Consider the following 18,647-nt stretch of genomic DNA (forward strand, 5'->3'; position numbering starts at 1 on the left):
CAAAGAAGGAGTTCTAACAAATTCCTTTTATGACACAAATATGGTACTGATCCCAAAGCCAGGTAGATCAAAAACAGAGAAAGAAAACTACACACCAATCTCCTTAATTAACATAGATGCAAAAATCTTAAATAGAATACTAGCAAAAAGACTCCAGCAAGTAATCACGAGGGTTATTCATTATGATCAGGTGGAATTTATATCAGGAATGCAAGGATGGTTCAATATTAGGAAAACCATCCACATAATTGACCATATCAACAAGTAAACCAACAAAAATCACATGATTATCTCAATAGATGCAGAAAAAGTCTTTGACAAAATACAACACCAATTCCTATTGAAACCCTAGAAAGTATAGGAATAGAAGGGCCTTTCCTAAAAATAATAAACTGTATATATCTTAAACCATCAACAAGCATCATCTGCAATGGGAAAAAACTAGAAGCATTCCCAATAAGATCAGGAGTGAAACAAGGATGTCCATTATCACCTCTATTATTTAACATTGTACTAGAAACACTAGCAGTAGCAATTAGAGAAGAAAAAGAAATTGAAGGTATTAAAATAGGCAATGAGGAGACTAAGCTATCACTCTTTGCAGATGATATGATGGTCTACTTAAAGAATCTCATAGAATCAACTAAAAAGCTAGTGGAGGGGGCAGATGGGTAGCTCAGTGGATTGAGAGCCAGGCCTAGAGACAGGAGGTCCTGGGTTCAAATCTGGCCTTGGACACTTCCCAGGTGTGTGGCCCTGGGCAAGTCACTTGACCTCCATTGCCTACCCTTGCAACTCTTCTGCCTTGGAGCCAATACTCAGTATTGACTCCAAGATGGAAGGTAAGGGTTTAAAAAATTTTTTTTAATTAAAAAAAAAAGCTAGTGGAAATAATCAACAACTTTAGCAAAGTTGCAGGATACAAAATAAATGCACATAAATCATCAACATTTCTATATATTTCCAACACATCTCAGCAACAAGAGTAAGAAAGAGAAATGCCATTTAAAATTACACTAGATAATATACATTCGCATCCATTCAGTGAAATGCACTGTGGAAAGTGCCATACAATGATACCTCTGCCCTCTGGCATGTTAGAATTTGTATGGGAATTTAATAAGAGTTAGAAGACAATAAGTACAACTGAGAAGGGATTTGAGGTGGGCAAGATTGCTACAAACAGGAAATCATAGAAGGGGTGGGGGAGAAGCATCCAAGTTGAGTCTTTTAAAAAAGGAAGGATTTAAACAGGAAGATAGGATATGCCTTGGAACTTGAGTGAATTTGAGCAAATCACTAATTTAACCTTTCTGGATCTCTATTTCTTCACATGTAAATTGAAGAAACAGCCAACTGGTACTGACTGTTCCAGATTTGCTTCTAAATGGTTGCTTCCAGATCAAAATCTATGATTTTAAGGTACCACTCAATCAACAGGCATTATTAGGAACACTAACTATGTTCCAGGCACCAAGACAGACCATGGAGATTATAAGACAAAAATGAAACCATTTCTGCCTCAAGGAGCTTGTATCTTAGGATATGTTGAGGTTGGAAAGTAGAAGAAAAACCATTTCAGGTATGGTAGGTGCCATCACAAAGAGAAACAAAACAGAAGAGGGAAAGGCAAATCAAGTAATGCCAAGAACTCTGATTTGTCTGGAATATATAATGGATAAAGTGAAATACTACAGCACAAATATGAACAGATAAGCTAGAAGCAGATCATGGAGCTACAGAAGCAATTATTTTCTCTAGACTTCTAATACATAAAAGAAACCTAAATCATTGCCTAAAGCATTACACCTGTTCTTTAGTAGAAATCACATAGAAAACATTTCTCCCAAAAGGAAATTATCCTTAAAAATATCCAGTAAAGAAAACAACTTCTCTCAACTATATCTAATATCTGAATGCCCCTATAAAGTGTCACTCCCATTAAAAAACTCTCCCAGAACAAGGCTGCTTCATAGGACATCATATTAAAAACAAACAAAAATGAAAACTGAAAAACTTTTATGACATTTAAGAGTCATAAAGCATTTCTATTTTAAACTCTTGTTTCCCAATTAGAGAACAAGTAATTTTTCCTAACGGACTTCAGGCATTAATAAGTAGATAGGAAGATATTCTATGGGCCAAGCTGCCTTGGGTTTTCACATTACACCTCTTCAGTTGATTTGAAGATAAAAGTGATCTAAGGCTTGAGAGGTAATTTTGGTGAAAGGTGACAGGGTCAAATAGCATTATCCATAGTCTGTTCCCAGTTAGATGGAGTGGGGAAAGTTGTATGAAGCTGCCCAGATATCTAAGAAATTGTTACTATAAGATACATATAGATAGAATATTTGATGATTTTTCATATAACTTCCCTTCTCTGACATCCTAAAATACATTCTTAAATTTCCTATATTATTTATTCTTTTAGCTGTTAAAATCCAACCAAATCTGTCAGTCACATGTTAGTAATTCGATATACATTTAGTAAAGTGACTTATTTGCCAGGCATTGTGCTAAGATTGGAGGATACAAAGAAAGACAGAAGACTGTTTATACTCTCAAGGAGCTCAATCTAATGGGGAGACAGCATGCAAACAACTATGTATTAACATGCTGTATACAAGATAGAAATTCCTCAATGGTTTCCTTTTAAGATATTTTTAATTCTTTAGAGATTATTTTATCTACACCTCGCTACTATACAACAGCACTGTTAAATGTTGGTATTAAAAAGATAAGCCTTTGTTTCCAGGGCAAAAGTTTGGGGTCATTAAATGTGTTTCCAAATTTCCCAAGGCAATTCAACCTACTCTCCTTGTGTTCAACTCTTAGCCCAATTCATTTTTCTTTACTGGCTCATCCCACAGATGCATACTAATAGTCAAACTGTAAAAATTTCCCAATCAAATATCTGTTATTATTTTCTCATTAAAAGGTCTGAATTTTTTCCATGACTGTGCTATCTTCCCTTCTATCATTTACCTTTTCTATTGCTCCCTTGGTATTCATACAATTGTCTCCTCCATATACACTGTGATTAATATGGTTGTTTTACCCATCTTTGTTTTCTTTAATGTCCTCTTTCCAACCCACAAAACATATTAAATAATAAAACCTAAATAATTACAACAGACAAATGGAGTAATCAAACTTTGGTCAAAATAATATAGGCAGTCTCATTAAGACAAACAGCAAAGCTAGCTCTAGTCTTTTTGGTACAAACAAATTCAATATTCCGTTTTTCAATGACTCTGGGGTTCTATTTAGAACATTCAATTTCAGTCATCTGTCTGCTAGCATAGCAATGATCATATCTTGACTCTTGTTCCAGAATCATTTTCAGAGGCATTTACTTGGAAGTAAATTAACATAATTCATTATATTTAGAAATTTTGCCTTTCCATTCAATAAGTTAGTTAGACCTAAACATCTTAAATGCCTCCAAACAGATCCCACAAAATGGAACTTTAATGGCCTCTAAGGGCAAAACCTACCACTGATTTGACCAAAGTATCTGAATCCCTTAGAACTTTCCAGGAAAACAAGGAAATGTCAAAGAAAAGAGAAGTAATGGGAACTATGGAATGAAAACAAAATAAAAACAGGAAGACAAGAGTAGAGAAGGAAAATAAAGAAGAAAAATAGGAATGAGAGGCTGGAAGTAGAAAGTAAACTAAAAGGGAGCAGCAAGGTGGTTCAGTGGATAGAGTCAAGCCTAGAGACAGGAGGTCCTGGGTTTAAATCTGGCCTCAGACAATTCCTTGCTGTGTGACTCTGGGCAAATCATTTGACCTCCATTGCCAAGCCCTTACTGTTCTTCTGTCTTGGAACCAATAGTTAGTGTTGATTAAGATAGGGGAAAAAAAAGAAAGTAAACTAAAATTGTAGAGAACAGAAAGAATTATATCTTAAAAGTCTGGTCTTTGGCATTAACTCCTAATCCTGGATATCTCCAAATATATCAAGGCATGTCATCAAATTAAAAAAAAAAACTTCAAAAATACCAAAGTCCTTCTTCTCTCTGTCTGTGTGTACATGTCTATATGTCTATCTCCCCCACTTCTACCCTACTCCATCTGCCTCTGTATTGGTAACTTTTAAGAGGGCAGAGGAAGGTGGTGATTGGAAGTATTGGGAAAGCAAGCAAGCTATGAGGGAGTAACAAAAATTCCTGTCACAAAAGCATACATACATGCTCCCATCTAGAATTATGAGTATATTGCATTCTCCCAAAGAACAACCTTCTCCTTATTTAAAAACAAAGTAATTATTTTACTTTGATGGTAGAAAATGATACCGTAAAAGAAATTATACTAAGGAGTTAGAGTGTTAAACTTATTTCCCTTCACAAGAGAAACTGCAGTTTAAAATATGACTACATAGAGAATTTAATATTCGATTCAAAATAATTAGTCTAAAATAGAAGGATTTCAGCCACTGTGATGCCTAGATAGGGGAGATATTTTGGAAGAAGCAGCATCCCAATGTTCCTCAAATCAATCTTACTACACAAACAAATCCATATACTAAACCAGTGATGGCCAAACTGCGACCCCCTGAAATGTTCTATCTAGCTGTGCAACATTATTCCTAATCTGATGAATACAATGAGTGGGATACAATACAATGAAACTTCAAAAGAGTTGCCTTAGAAAGACTGACAGATGAGCATTTCCTTTCCTTTGGCCCCCTCTTTAAAAAGTTTGCCATCACTGCCTTAGAGCATGAACCAAGAACAATTAGTCAACCCCAGCATATATTATATATCTTCGAAAACCTAAGAAGTGGGAGGCAATTTGGTACAGTGGAAAGACCACTGTGGCTCAGTAGTCAGAAGACCTAGGTTCAGATCTTGCCTTTATTATTTATTGTCCAAATGTGACTGGGGAAATCACTTAATTTCCCTAAATCTCAGTTTTTGTTATCTAAATAAAATGAGAAAATTGCATTATAGAGACACTGAGAAAACTTCTAGATCTAAATCTATGTGATAATGCTGACATTTTCTACCTGTATGATCTTGGACAAGCCATCCAACACCTATAGGTCTCAGTTTCTTATAAATGAGCTGCCAATCTTTGTTCCTAAAACATAAATTATCTGTCTCTAGCGATAGGCAGTAAATAGTCTATACTATAATAAAGATCAGGGTCCCTCTTTTCTGACTCCCAGGCCATACTGTGCACACTAACAATAATCTTAAAACTTTTTCATATTATTCCCAGGCTGTCAATTACTATTGCTAATCTTGTTTTTTATGGGACAAAATTGGAAACAACAAGAGTTTACTCTATGTACTGACTGTTGCTGAAGTAAGGTTAAAATTTAATCTTAAATTAGAAATAAGACTTTGTGAAGAACAAGAAGGAAAAGCTGTTTATTAAAAGAATCACAGTGGGGTAGAACTAGTTCCAGTTTTCTAAAGGAATGTATGCAAAGTATAGTTTAAAATTATCTTCCAGTAGGCAAATGGTACCATGGCAGGAAGGACAAAGTTGGTAATAATGGCACCCCTTGTGCCTAAGCAAAGAAAATGTAGTTCAAAGTCTAAGTTATTTTTCTCTTGAATGCTCTCTTATCAGAAATTATATTGGATTTTTATAACTAAGCAATATAAAGCTATTCCCTCTTCCACATAAGAGTGGTCTGAATGCTTGAAAACAACTGTTATGTCTCCTATAACTCTCCTCTTTTCAAGGATAAAAATCGCTGGTTCTTTCCATCTATCCTCATAAAGCATGACTAAAGACTTTGACCATCCTTGCTGCTTTCTTCTAGACATTCTCCAACAATATTCCTAAAATATGGTACACAAAATTAAACACATTACTCTAGGGATGATCCCCAAAGTACAGTGAGATTATCACTTCCCTAATCCAAGAGTCTATGCCTTTCTTAATATAAAGTATGATTATATCAGCTTTCTTGGTTACACTATCATACTGTTGACTCTTTAATAAGTTTTAGGTCCATTAAAAACCTCAAATATAGGGGGAAGATAGTTACTAGGTCATAGAGGAAGGGAGACAGTTGCCTACCAATCACCCTTGGAAAACTTAAAACTATACCAGAAGAAACAATGATAAAGAATACCAAAATTAATTAGTTAAAAGCTCCATAATTAAGTCCAGGACTGAAAAAAATAGAATTCCAGAATCGTGAGCAAGCAATACAAAGCAGAGATAAGCCAAGGTAGGTGGAAAGTAAACTAGACCAAAGCCCAGGTGAAGGCAGCCCAGGGTGATGAGGGGCTATTCCTAACCTGGCATCCAGGGTGTCTAATCTTCAATGAGAGTGAGAGGAAGGGTAGACAATTCCTGTTGGGTCAAGTAGGACCTAAGTACAACATCAAAGATTATGGAACAGAGTTTGACCCACACACAGGTTCTCAATGTGGAAACTGAGATCCAAGATATAAAGAGGGAAAAAATGAGAGAAAAATAAAGAACTATCTTGGACTGAAAGAAACCCAAAGGTAAAACCCAGAAAAGATTAAATCCACAAGTCCACAGAGCCTCAGAGAAAAAAATGTCCTGGACTATAAGTGTGCCTGTAAGAAATGAAACAAGATATATAAAAATTAGTTTTCATCTGGGGATTTTTAATTTGTTCACTTTCTAGTTTTTTAAGTTGCATGCCCAATTCATTAACTTCTGCCATCCCTAATTTGTTAATATATGCACTCAATGATATAAATTTTCCCTTAGTACTGCTTTGGCTGCATCCCATAGGTTTTGGTAAGAAGTCTTATCATTGTCATTGTCTTCAATGAAATTATTAATTGTTTCTATGATTTGTTCTTTAACTAATTTATTCTGGAGAATCATATTATTTAATTTCCAGTTAGTTTTTGGTTTGCCTCTCCATGTATCCTTGCTAATAACTATTTTTATTACATTATGATCTGATAAAGTTGCATTTATTATTTCTGCTTTTTTGCATCTGTTTGCCACGTTTCTATGCCCTGTTACATGGTCAATCTTTGTGAGTGTTCCATGTGCTGATGAAAAGATGGTGTATTCCTTTTTGTCCCTATTTATTTTTCTCTATATAAGATATATAAAAATTAAATAGCTAAGGAGAAAAAAAGGTAAGGAAAATTAATAGCTTAGACTAGTGTTTAAACCTTATCCAGGAATTTGACTCTGTCAAAATAAGAATGATACACAGAAAATAACCCCATGAAATAACAAGAAATAAAAAATAATTTTAAACAGAAGAAAATGAAAGGCTTAAAACAACAAAAACAACAACTAACCTGCAAAACAGGTCTGTGAAAAAGAATATAGGAAACATCAGAATATCAGATAATCCTAACCAAAACAAAATCTGCTACCATATTTGAAAATATATATTTAAGCAAAAACTGCCCAAGTCTATTAGAAATTAGGGCCAAGGGAAAACAGAAAAGAACTCATTGATCATCTCCTGAAAAAAATACTGAAATGAACACTCTCAAAAACAGCATGACCAAAATCCAGTGATTCCAGGTAAAAGAAAAAATATGGCAAACAGCCAGAAAAGAAGTCCAAATACCAAAGAAATAAAGTCAGGATCACTTAAGACTTAAAATTTTTCATGAATAAAAGAGAGAAAGAATAAATCAACCAATGGGTATGTAACTATAATTAGATCAAAATGTCCCAATTATAGAAGAAAACATGAACATCAAAAGAGAGATTAATAATGTTGAAAGCAAAAAATTATTGAACTGGTAAATAATATCAAGAGCTTAAAAAATCTATTTAAAGTGAATCCTATTTTAAAAGAAAGCAAAAACAATTTGTATGAAAGTGAAAGAATAGGATTCACAAGTGAAGAGTAAATAAATCAAACTAACAAACTATTTTGCCTAGTTACATGCCAATTAAAGCAATAATTTAGGTGAAATGGATGAATATTTTTAAAATATAAAATATTCCAAATAATAGGAGAAATCAATTTTTACTCCCTATCAGGGAAAAAAAATAAGCCATAAATTAACTCCCAAATAAAAAACCCTAAGAGCACATGGATTTACAGAATAATTCTAACATTCACAGAAAAATTAATTTCAACATTATAGAAACTGTATGCAAAAATATGAAGAGACCGGCTCCAAAACTCTTTCTATAGTATAAATATGGTCTACATACCTAAATTAAAATACACAAAGTGGAGAAGGAAAACAACAGGGCAATCCCTCTAATGAATAATGATGTAAGAAATTAAATAAAATATCAGGAAATAAGCTAAAGTAACATGAGGTATACATAATGATTAGGTTGAGTTTTCTCAGGAAACCTAGGTTTGAGTAAATATAAATAAAATTAACATAATAGACCATATTAATAACAAAACAACTACATGAACATATCAATAGATTCCGTAAAAATCCAGTATCCATATCTGTTAAAGCAATAGGAAGCACAGAAATAATTTTCCATAAATTTCCATCTAGTCATACCTTCCTCATTCCAGTAATTTTGAGTCCCCAGATGTCATTATTCACACTCCTTGTTCTCTTCTTTGCTATATCCCACTTCTACTTTTCTCTCTGGAATACACTCTGGTAAGATAATGAATTTGATGGCATTTTAAATCCTTTCCTTTCTCACTCCTTCCATCTTCTGGTTCTCACCAAGTCCTGACGTCATCCTGATGACACAGCCTCCTTGGCCATCCTTTTCAGCTCTCACTGAATTTTTACTTTTTACATCTTGGTCAAGGAAACCTCTCTCTAGCTTTGTCTGAGATCATGATTACTACTCCTGATATTTTTTTGTCTCAGTGGAAGCCAATAAACTCTGCTCTAGCCCCTTACCTTTACTCTATGTATGTCTACCTGCCTCAAATGTGTTTCTTGTAAACAACATATGGTAGGATTCTGGTTTTTAATCCACTCTTCTATCTGCTTCTGTTTTATGGATGAGTTCATCCCAATTTACATTCAGTGTTATGATTATCATCTGTGTATTCCCCTTCAACATGAATTCCTCTTTTAATCCTGCCCTTTCTCCTTTCACTCTTTCTCTCCACACTATAGTGTTTTGTTTTTATTCACTCCTCCAACCCCCTTCCCCCATCCCTTATATTATTCCCCTTCCTACCGTCTACCTTTTTATTGCCCTCCTACTTCTCCATAGGGCAAGATAGGATTCTATACCACAATGGATCTGGCTGTTCCTACCTCCCTTAGCCAATTCCCATGAGAGTAAGGTTTAAGTATTACCCATCATCACACTAATCCTCCCTTCCAATGTAATAGTTCCCCTCTCCAGCATCTCTTTATAAGATATCATTTAACCCAATTTACTTCCCTTTTCCCATTTCTCTTTTTCACCTCTAGTTTTGTTTACATATCATCCTCAATACCTTACTACCACCACACCTTCTGTCTATGTATACATCTAACTACTATGATAATGATGATAATTTTTAAGAGTTATAGATATCATCTTTCCTATTATATAGGAATATAAACAATTTGACCTTATTGAAGCCCTTAAATTTTTTTCATTCTTATTTAACTTTTTATGCTTCTCTTAAATTTTGTATTTAGACATCAAAATTTCTATTTAAGTCTGGCCTTTTCTTCAGGAATGCTTGGTAATCTTCTCTCTTATTAAATGACATACTTTTCCCTGAAAGAATATAGTCAGTTTTGATGGGTGAGTGATTCTTGGTTGTAAGCCCTATTCCCTTGCCTCTTAGAATATCATATTCTGTATAATTAGAATCTGCTCCCCAGGACTCTAAATCCCAGCATTCCACTTTTGTTTTCATGTTATGTCCTTATGTTTGGGAGGGTAAAGTTTTTGTGTGACCTCACCTCTCTTTTTCCCTGATGGCAGCTGGGAAAGCAAGCTTTATGCCAAGCAGGAGAATCTACATACATGGGTTTACTTTTTGTTAGATAATTAGGTTTGAATTTCTATTTCTTTTAGTTTATTTTTTTCTATTTCAAGTGATTATTAAAAAAAACTTTATAAAATATAATACTTGGAGTTATTGGATATTAATTTAAATTTTACAATTCCAAGCCTTCCAATCCTTCAACAGTGGAAGTTGCCAAATCCTGTGTAAACCAGACTGGGGCTCCATGATATTCAAATTGTTTCTTTCTGGCTACTTGCAGTATTTTCTTTCTGGTCTGAGAGCTCTTGAGTTTGGCTATATCATTCTTGGAAGTTGTCATTTGGGGATTTATTGTAGGAAGTGATCTATGGATTCTTTAAGGACTATTTTACTCTCTGGTTCAAGAATATCAGAGCAGTATTCTTTGATAATTTCTTATAATATGATGTCTAGGCTTTTTTTTTACCATGACTTTTGAGTAATTCAATAATTCTTAAATTGTCTCTCCTGAATCTATTTTCTAAGTCAGTTGTTTTTTCAATGACATAGTTCATGTTATCTTCTATTTTTTCTTTTGATTTTGTTTTATTGTTTCTTGATGTCTTATGAAGTCATTAGCTTCTATTTGCCTAATACTAATTTTCAAATGTCTTTCATGACCTTTTGATCCTCCTTTTCCATTTGGTCCATTCTACTTTTCATGGAACACTTTTCTTCATTGGATTTTTGTGCTTCTTTTTCCAACTGACCAATTTTACTTTTTAAACTGTTATTTTCTTTTTGTATTTTTTTCAATTTCTTTTTTCCATTTTTCTTCAACCTGTTTTATTTGATTTTTTAATTCTTTTTAAGTTCTTCCAGAGCCTGAGACAAATTTTTCTTTGAAGTTTTGCATTTGGTTATTTGGATATCACCATCCCCTGTTGATTCTGTGCTTTGCTCATTGTTTCCATAGTCATTTTCCAGGATTAGGTGTTTGTTTTGCTCTTTGCTCATTTTCCCAGCCTTTTTTGCCCATGGAGTAGGAGTTTTGAAAGCTACTAAGTCTGTCTCCTTTGCTGACGGCTTATAGGTCTCAGCATACTGAGCTCTTTTGTGCTGGGCTATGGGCTGATGCCAAGGTCTAAGACTTTAAGGGGTGGGTCTGGGGTACTCTGTTGTTGGGTGTAGCCAGGGACCAAGGTTCCCAAAGTTGGTCTTTGCATAGGCTCAGAAAGGAAGACAGGAAAGTTGGCTAGCACCCCTCTATTTGTAGTTTTGCTTCCCATTCCTCCTTATCCCATGAAAATCCTGTGAGAATCAACTCTCCCTGCCTACCTTTCAAGTTGTGTTCAGCAGGAGAGCCCCTTCCCTCTGTCTTGCTGTTGATTTTTTAATCCTGGCATTTTGGGGTGCTTTTTAAAGATTGGTTTGGAAGGATTATCAGAATAGTTTCAACTTTCACTGCTTTTAAGCTGCCATCTTGGCTCTGGCAAGGAAACCCCTCAAAGCACAATGATCTGAGTCTATCCTGTCCTCTCCAGCAGATTTCCCCCTGTCGCTGCCACCTTGTTTATCTTGAATTGCTCCTTGTCTGTGAATGCTTTCCTACTCACTAAAAGCAAATCTAAGCCTCCCCTATTCTCAAAAGCCCTCACTTGATCTGTTAATCTCTCATCCCTTTTTTGGTTAACCTCCTTGAAAAGGCCATCTTCAATTGATGCCTCTACTTCCTTTACTCTCAGTTTCAATAGTCCAACTTCTGATTTCATTATTCAACCAAATTCGCTCTCTTTAAAGTTATAAATGACCTATTAATTGCCAAATCTAATGGCCTTTTCTCTCTATTCCATTTTGTTTGGTAATCTCATCATTTCCTCTGGGTTCAACTATTCTCTCTATGTAGATAACTAAACTCTCAACTCTACTTTTTCAGTTTCTCTTCTGATCTCCTGGCTCACATCTCCAAGTGCCTATCAAACAAAGTGAATTGGATGTCCTGTAGACATCTTGAACTCAACATGTCCAAAACTGAACTCATTTGCTTCCCCCAAAACTTTCTCTTCCTACTTTTGAGGGTACTACAACCTTTTCAGTCACTGAGGCTGTGACCAAGGTGACATCTTCAACTCATTTTTCACTCCCCATATCCAATCTTTTGCTAACTCCTACTGATCTTACCTTTAGAACACCTCATAGCAGTCCTCTTTTCTGAAATTGCTACCACTCAGGGGCAATTCCTTCCCATCTCACATCTGGATTATTCCACCAGCTTTTGGTTGGTCTCCAGCTCAGCCCTCTAGTCCATCTTGTTGTCAAATTAATCTTCCTAAAGGACCATATTACACCTTACACACATTAGACTCCAATGGCTTCCTCTCAGTCCAGGATAAACTCTAAAATATTTTGCTTGATACTCAAAGTCGTTCATTCCATCCCCCACACCTGTTACCCTTTCAGGCTTCCTACACACATGGACTCTGGGATCCAGGGGTCATGGACTTGTTGTGGATCCTCACAGAACACTCTACTCCTCAACTCTTTGCTTTCATTGGCTTTCCACTAAGCCCAGAAGTCTCTCCCTCCTCATCTCCATCTCCTACATTCCCTTCCAGTCTCAGCCAAAATCCTACCTTCCATAAAAAACTTTTCTTGGCCTCCCCTTAATGCTGATGCCTTCATTTTGTTAACTACCACCATATTACTCTGTATATAGCTTGACAGTACATAGGTGTTTGTCTTTGTCTCCCCCACTAGAATGGGAGCTGCTTGGAAGCACAGATTGGTTCTTGCTTTTTATTCTCAGGGCTTTACACACTGCCTAGCCCAGAGTAAGCATTTGATAAATAGTTGTGGAATGCCTAAAACCAAGAGGAAATGTTATCTGTAATGACAAGGTCTTTCCAATAAATCACGGGTAAAACAAAGATTTTATTATTACCACTACTACTTAATTCTCGAATTAAATTTTTTAAACTTATTTTACTATATCCATTATTACCACAACTATTATTTAATACATTTTAATAATGGAGATACTATATGCTCAAGCAGTAAGACAAGAAAAAGAAATCAAAGGAATGAACATATGTGAAGAGAAAGCAAAAATATCCCCTTTTACATCATATAAGGGTTCTTTTACAGATGTGTCAAACACACTGTACTTGGGCTATATGCATTCCACAACACTTATGAGTATAACTCAAGCCATATTAAAATAGAACTGGAAAATATTTAACAAAATTAATTAATTAATTAATTAATATAGCTGTGTGTATATGCATTCACACATACATACATGTATATGTATATAAACATAGATAATATTATAGAGGTGGCTAACTAGATAGACAGACCTGCAGATAGGAGGTCCTGAGTTCAAATAAAACCTTGGATACTTCCTAGCTATGTGACCCTGGGCAAGTCATTTAACCCCCATTGCCTAACTCTTACCCTGCTCTTCTATCTTGGAACCAAGCACATTATTGATTCTAAGGTGGAAAGGTAAGATTTAAAAATATATGTCAACATGGAGCCCACTAGAATCCCTGAGCATGGATTACTGGCCTCTGTTTTTATTTAAATTTGATGCCACTGATATAGAGAACCTAAAGAGCCAACTAAAAGTTAGTAAAGAATAGAAGAGTATAAATTCACACTCACATCTCTCATCATTTTCACTGCCTCCCTGGTCCTCCCAAGCTTTCTTGCACACATCGCTAGCCTCCTTTTAATGTAGACCAAGACATTGGTATCTCGTCCTAGAGAGGGAAAGAAGAATGAGAATTATGAAACCATGAGTGTTCTGCTGAGCAAAGGGGAAAAAAAAGACTAATACAAAGAAGTCCATTTACTATCCCCACAGAGCAAAAACACAAGTGAAGATTTATTGCCCTCCTTCAGCACTTTTTTTTTTTTGCCAGAACCCTACTGTGGGTGATCCACAACCTGAATCCATTAATAGCAGAGTATTCACAAAGCACTAAGATTTTCAAAGGTCAGATCATCATATGCCTCATGACCTAGACAATGCTATTAAGTAAAGATGCTGAACATACAAATTAATGTCAGATTAACGATCTAGTTCTTTGTAAACATTTAGTAAAGACATTCATCTGTTAGATAGAGCCTAAGAATATGAATAAACTCATCTTGCATGAAAAACTTATGAGCCAAGAATTACACTCCTTGAATGTGCATTTTTTTTTCTAAAGATGCAGAGGTGAATCTCAGGTTGCATCATGATGAACAACATTTTTCCCTCTTTGACATTAAGTCTGGAGAAGCCACATCTTGAACTTCTGTTTTATATTATTCTTGCCCTAGCACCAGTGACATCATAATCATCTCCAGGTCCCCAAAGCAGTCTATTGTAGATGGCAGCATAACACATTCCAGATATGACAATAGAATATGCAATGGAATGCAAAAATACCCTTGTGTTAGAGAAAGCATTGACAAGTTAAATAGTTATAACAATAGTCACGATATGACTCTTAGAAAATGAATTACTGACTTTTTATCTTAATCTTTTATTTAATTCCATGTCTTTTTAAATGTTTTTTCAGACCAGTGAGAACATGCATGCACTTAATCCTCTATAAAATTACCATATTTTAGAAAAATATGACACACCTGTTGTAGATTAAGTACATGTATAATACGTAGCCATTAAAAGAGTTTAAGACCAAAGTCCTAACATTTCAAGTCTTAAACAATGAGAACAAGATGTGTGCTGAAAACTTTCCAAGTACCTACAAATTATTTTAAAGATGTGATTATACTTTTTGGATAGATTTTAGCAACAGGTTGAAAGGATTGAATTTGAAGGAGAAAAGAAACAAGAGGAAAGAGAAAATTTCTTCAGCTGTATTTGAGATTATGTAATTTTATGCATTAATACCCAATAGTTCATAAAACACTCATTAAGTACATATGTTTTCAAAATTCATTGTTTTATGTCTAATGTTCCTGTTTTCCAAATCAGGGCATAAAACAAGTGGTGATTAGAGAATTGCTTACGCATGTTTGCTCATTGTAAATTAAATCTACATGTAATAAGTTATGTGTACGTACCCCTGCATATGTGAACTATGTGCCAAAGATCACTCTGGTTCCTGAATAGTGAAGACTAATGCAATGTGAATTGTCATATAAAACCAAAATCAACACTAATGCTTAATTTGACACTCTCAACTAGGAGAAGAAAATACCAAGTCTCATCTCTTACTCTACAAAATACAGCTGGGAGAATACTGAAGAAAAGGCCCACTCTGTTCTAAAAATGACCTGTTGATGGGCAATGGCACCATTTCCTAGAAGGGTGGCTAACTTCAAAATTTAACTAATGAGTACTGAGGATGCCAAAAGTGACCTAATTCTCCAGTTTCTATATTATGCCTCAGTACTATAAGCCTAAGATAAATGAACATAGGATTAGAAGACCAGAACATCAGCTGATATAAATGAAAGCCAAAAAAAGACATTAATTTAAGATATCCTTTAAAGACAGCAATATATTTCACTTAAAAAGCCAGATAAAGACTCTTCTAACCAACAAGAAATACATAAACATTTAGCTTTTTATACTTAAGAAAAGGTTTAGTCATCTTCTAATAAGTGTTAAGTGCTTAAATAATCAATAACAGCTAATTTTTTCAGGTGGTCCCATTTAATAATTATACTGTCCTAGAAGTATGAGCTACGAGGCTAAGCATTAACCTCCCTGGGCCTCAGTTACTTCATCTGTAAAATGAGGGAGCTAATATAGATGAGCTCTAAGCTACCTTCAAGCACTAACATCTTATGATTCTCTGAGTTTTCCACTGCCAGTTTGGCTGTTGAAAACAACTTTAAATTATGTTTTGGTACAGGAAAACATTTTAGCAAGGAGAAATATGTAGGAAAGCTATAGATAAGTTTCTGTACTACTAATGTCCTCTTGCATGAGGTGTGTCTATAAGCAGAAAAGAAATACTAAAAAGAATAATTAAGCTACAAGTTTTTCTGGCTCCTACTAGAAATTCGCTTCAAGATCTGTTTAAAATGAATAGAATGTTACTAGTAGCATTACTTTTAAGAAAAGCTTAGGTGAGGAATCTTTCAGGAATTCTTCCCTGATCCACCCACTCAAAGATAAGGGCTGCTTTGTGTCCCCTCTCTGCTGAAGCAGTCCTATGACTTTACTGCATTATTGACTTATAATATAGTTACTTGTGTATGTGTATCATCCTCCCATGATGATGTAAATTCCTAAAGAGAAAGGGTTATTTCTTTTTACCATTTTGTATCCCAAGCATTTAGCACAGTACCCTACACATAGCAGGAGGTTAAAAAAAGATTTGCTAAATTGCCTTACAAAAGGAAAATTTGTTTTCATTTTTGTTTTTTAATGTACACATATACATAAAGGCTAAGAGAAAAAGGAAGAGATTCATAACTAAATTTCAAAAATAAATTCTTCTTTTGGTCTAAGAAAACCAAATATTGAGGTGGTTGGGATAAGGGCAAGGATCTCATTTTTTGTTCTTTATTAATCAAAACGTCCATGGAGTTAACCCTGAAGTCTTACTGTGTTGGGCTTCATACTGAGCTCCATGATGCTGTAACTGTTGGGAACGTCTGTAACAGCCCTCTCCTGCTTTCAGAGCCTGTTTGAAAAGTTTCTCAGCCTCCACAATGGTCGTGGCTTCCTCCTCAGCCAGGAGGATATATGCTGTGGCACACCTGTCAATAAGATAAGCAAAAAGCAATCATCAACAATAAATTTAAGGAAACAATTAGGGAAACTAGGCAAGCAGGAGGTCAAGGAGAAACAGAATCATGTTGAGAGGGGTCATCTCTCTCATTTTCTACAGTGTTTGTCTCTACAAAGTAATTATTTTTTTAAAGAGGAAAGAAACACTTGCATCTCTGAGCTTTAAACTTAAATCGAAAGTCATGGGTCAGCCCAGTACACTAGAGTAAACATGCTTTTGTTTGTTTATTTGCCAACTCTTTTCAACCTGTAGTATTCTTTCAGTGAAGTAAGAATTCATTCCTCTCCCATGAAGTTTTTCTTTGATGCCTTATCATGGTATGGCATGCAGAAGACTCTGATTTCTTGGAACCTATGTCATTGTAACATAAGCTTTGGAAGATACAAGGCTATGATCTGCGGAGGGAGCATAGGATGAAAGGGAACAAACATTTATTAAGTGCCTACTATGTGCCAGGCACTGTGCTAAACATTTTTCAAATGCTATCTCATTTGAAGATCAATATAATTAATTATGGAGAGGTTCTTAACCAATAGATGTGCCACAAAGTTAAGAATTCTTTGGCAAAGACAATTCATGAACACCAAAACCCCTTATTCCCTCACAAAAAAAGAAGAAAAATGGGCCTTAGTCAAACTACTTTTCATAGTAATGATGACAGAATGGCAGAAGGGGGGAAGAAGAAAGAAGAATATTAAGAATCACACAATTTTTAGAATATAAACAATAGTCTAACTTTAGGTACTCAAAATGAGAGGTTTTTGTCCACTGGCCAAGGAAAATAAATCATTATAGAAATGCTAACAAATGTAACATTTTGTTTATTTGTTGTTCTATTCGTTTCAACAATAAATGCTCTTGGGATGATGAGATTCAGTTAGGTCTCACTATATCAACTTCAAATAAGCAATCAATGCTGAAAAATATAAAAATGAAAAAGATATTAATGTAAATGATCATTGCTTCCTGTAAAAGTTTGTAAAAGGATCATAGATTTAGTGTTAGAAGTGTCCAGGGTCACACAGCTAAAGAGGCTCTGAGGCGGCTTTCAAACTCTGATCTTCCTGTCTCCAAATCCAATACCCTCTGTCCTCCATAATGGTGTCTCTCCACCCATGGCATCAGTCACCCATAGAGTAGTCTGACATAGGCCAGAAAAGCCTAAACATCATCTTCTACACACAAGTTCTTGCCAAGGAGAGACAAATGGCAGGGATAACATTGGTGAATATTACAGATTCATTTGGAAAAGGTGGTGGAAGATGAGGAGCAGAGGGAGGCTGGTACAGGGGGAAAAGTGGAAGATTTGGAATCAGAAGGCTTGAGTTTGAATCTCTCATCTGCCACTTACCTCCATATCCTAGAGCAAGTCATTTAACCTCTTTGGGCCTCAATCTGTATAATGAGGGGGCAGGACTAGATGACCTACAAGGCACCTTTGAAATTTAAAACTGTTATCTTGTAACCTCACAAAAAAGAGAGGAAGAGAGAAAGAGAAAGAGAAAAAAGAGGAAAAAAATAAGGGAAGAAGGAAGAAAGAAGGAAAGGAAAGAATTAAGAAGCACTATCAAATAAAAGGCAATGCTCTGGATACTAACATAAAATCAGAGACTGTATGCCTTCAAGTACTGCATATATTCTAATAGAGGATACTAAATATATAGGAACTGATAAATAAGAAGCAATATTTTGTTTTGGCAAGTGACAAGAATAGTGAGTGAAGCCATATGGAAATAGATTGACAATCATCGACAGAAAGCTTGGGGAGAGTCCCAGTTGAGACTCATCATCCTAAGGGTATCTAAGGTTGAAACTGAAACAAAAATGGAATATACCTATTAGAATTTCTAAAATGATTTTCTGTATTCTCAGGGAAGAGGAATCCTATTGTACATGTCAGGCCCTGATATGCTGCAAATTAAAACGGTACTCAAGAAGACAAAGTTGAGAAGAGTGTATCAGATTACATAGACATTAGGGAAATCTGTGCTAGTGATTACACAATCTTGTAAAAAATCTTGAAAACACACAAATCTTTAAATTTTCTCTTGAAAACATTAAGGGATCATT

The 18,647-nt window shown here is 35.1% G+C and overlaps 1 protein-coding gene across 2 annotated transcripts in view; it reads right to left on the minus strand.

Annotated features, from left to right (window-relative positions):
• The window catches only part of ST7 (suppression of tumorigenicity 7), a 330,306-nt gene that overhangs the window by 96,296 nt on the left and 215,363 nt on the right, over positions 1-18,647 (minus strand). For both annotated transcript variants that reach the window (XM_044679523.1, XM_044679522.1), the window contains exons 7-8: positions 16,391-16,545; positions 13,483-13,580 (exon numbers count right to left, since the gene is read on the minus strand). In XM_044679523.1, the coding sequence (XP_044535458.1) occupies positions 13,483-13,580; positions 16,391-16,545 (253 nt within the window). The remainder of the gene's footprint in view (positions 1-13,482; positions 13,581-16,390; positions 16,546-18,647) is intronic.

The sequence above is a fragment of the Gracilinanus agilis genome, chromosome 5 (genome assembly GCF_016433145.1).
Source record: "Gracilinanus agilis isolate LMUSP501 chromosome 5, AgileGrace, whole genome shotgun sequence".
NCBI classification, from domain to species: domain Eukaryota; kingdom Metazoa; phylum Chordata; class Mammalia; order Didelphimorphia; family Didelphidae; genus Gracilinanus; species Gracilinanus agilis.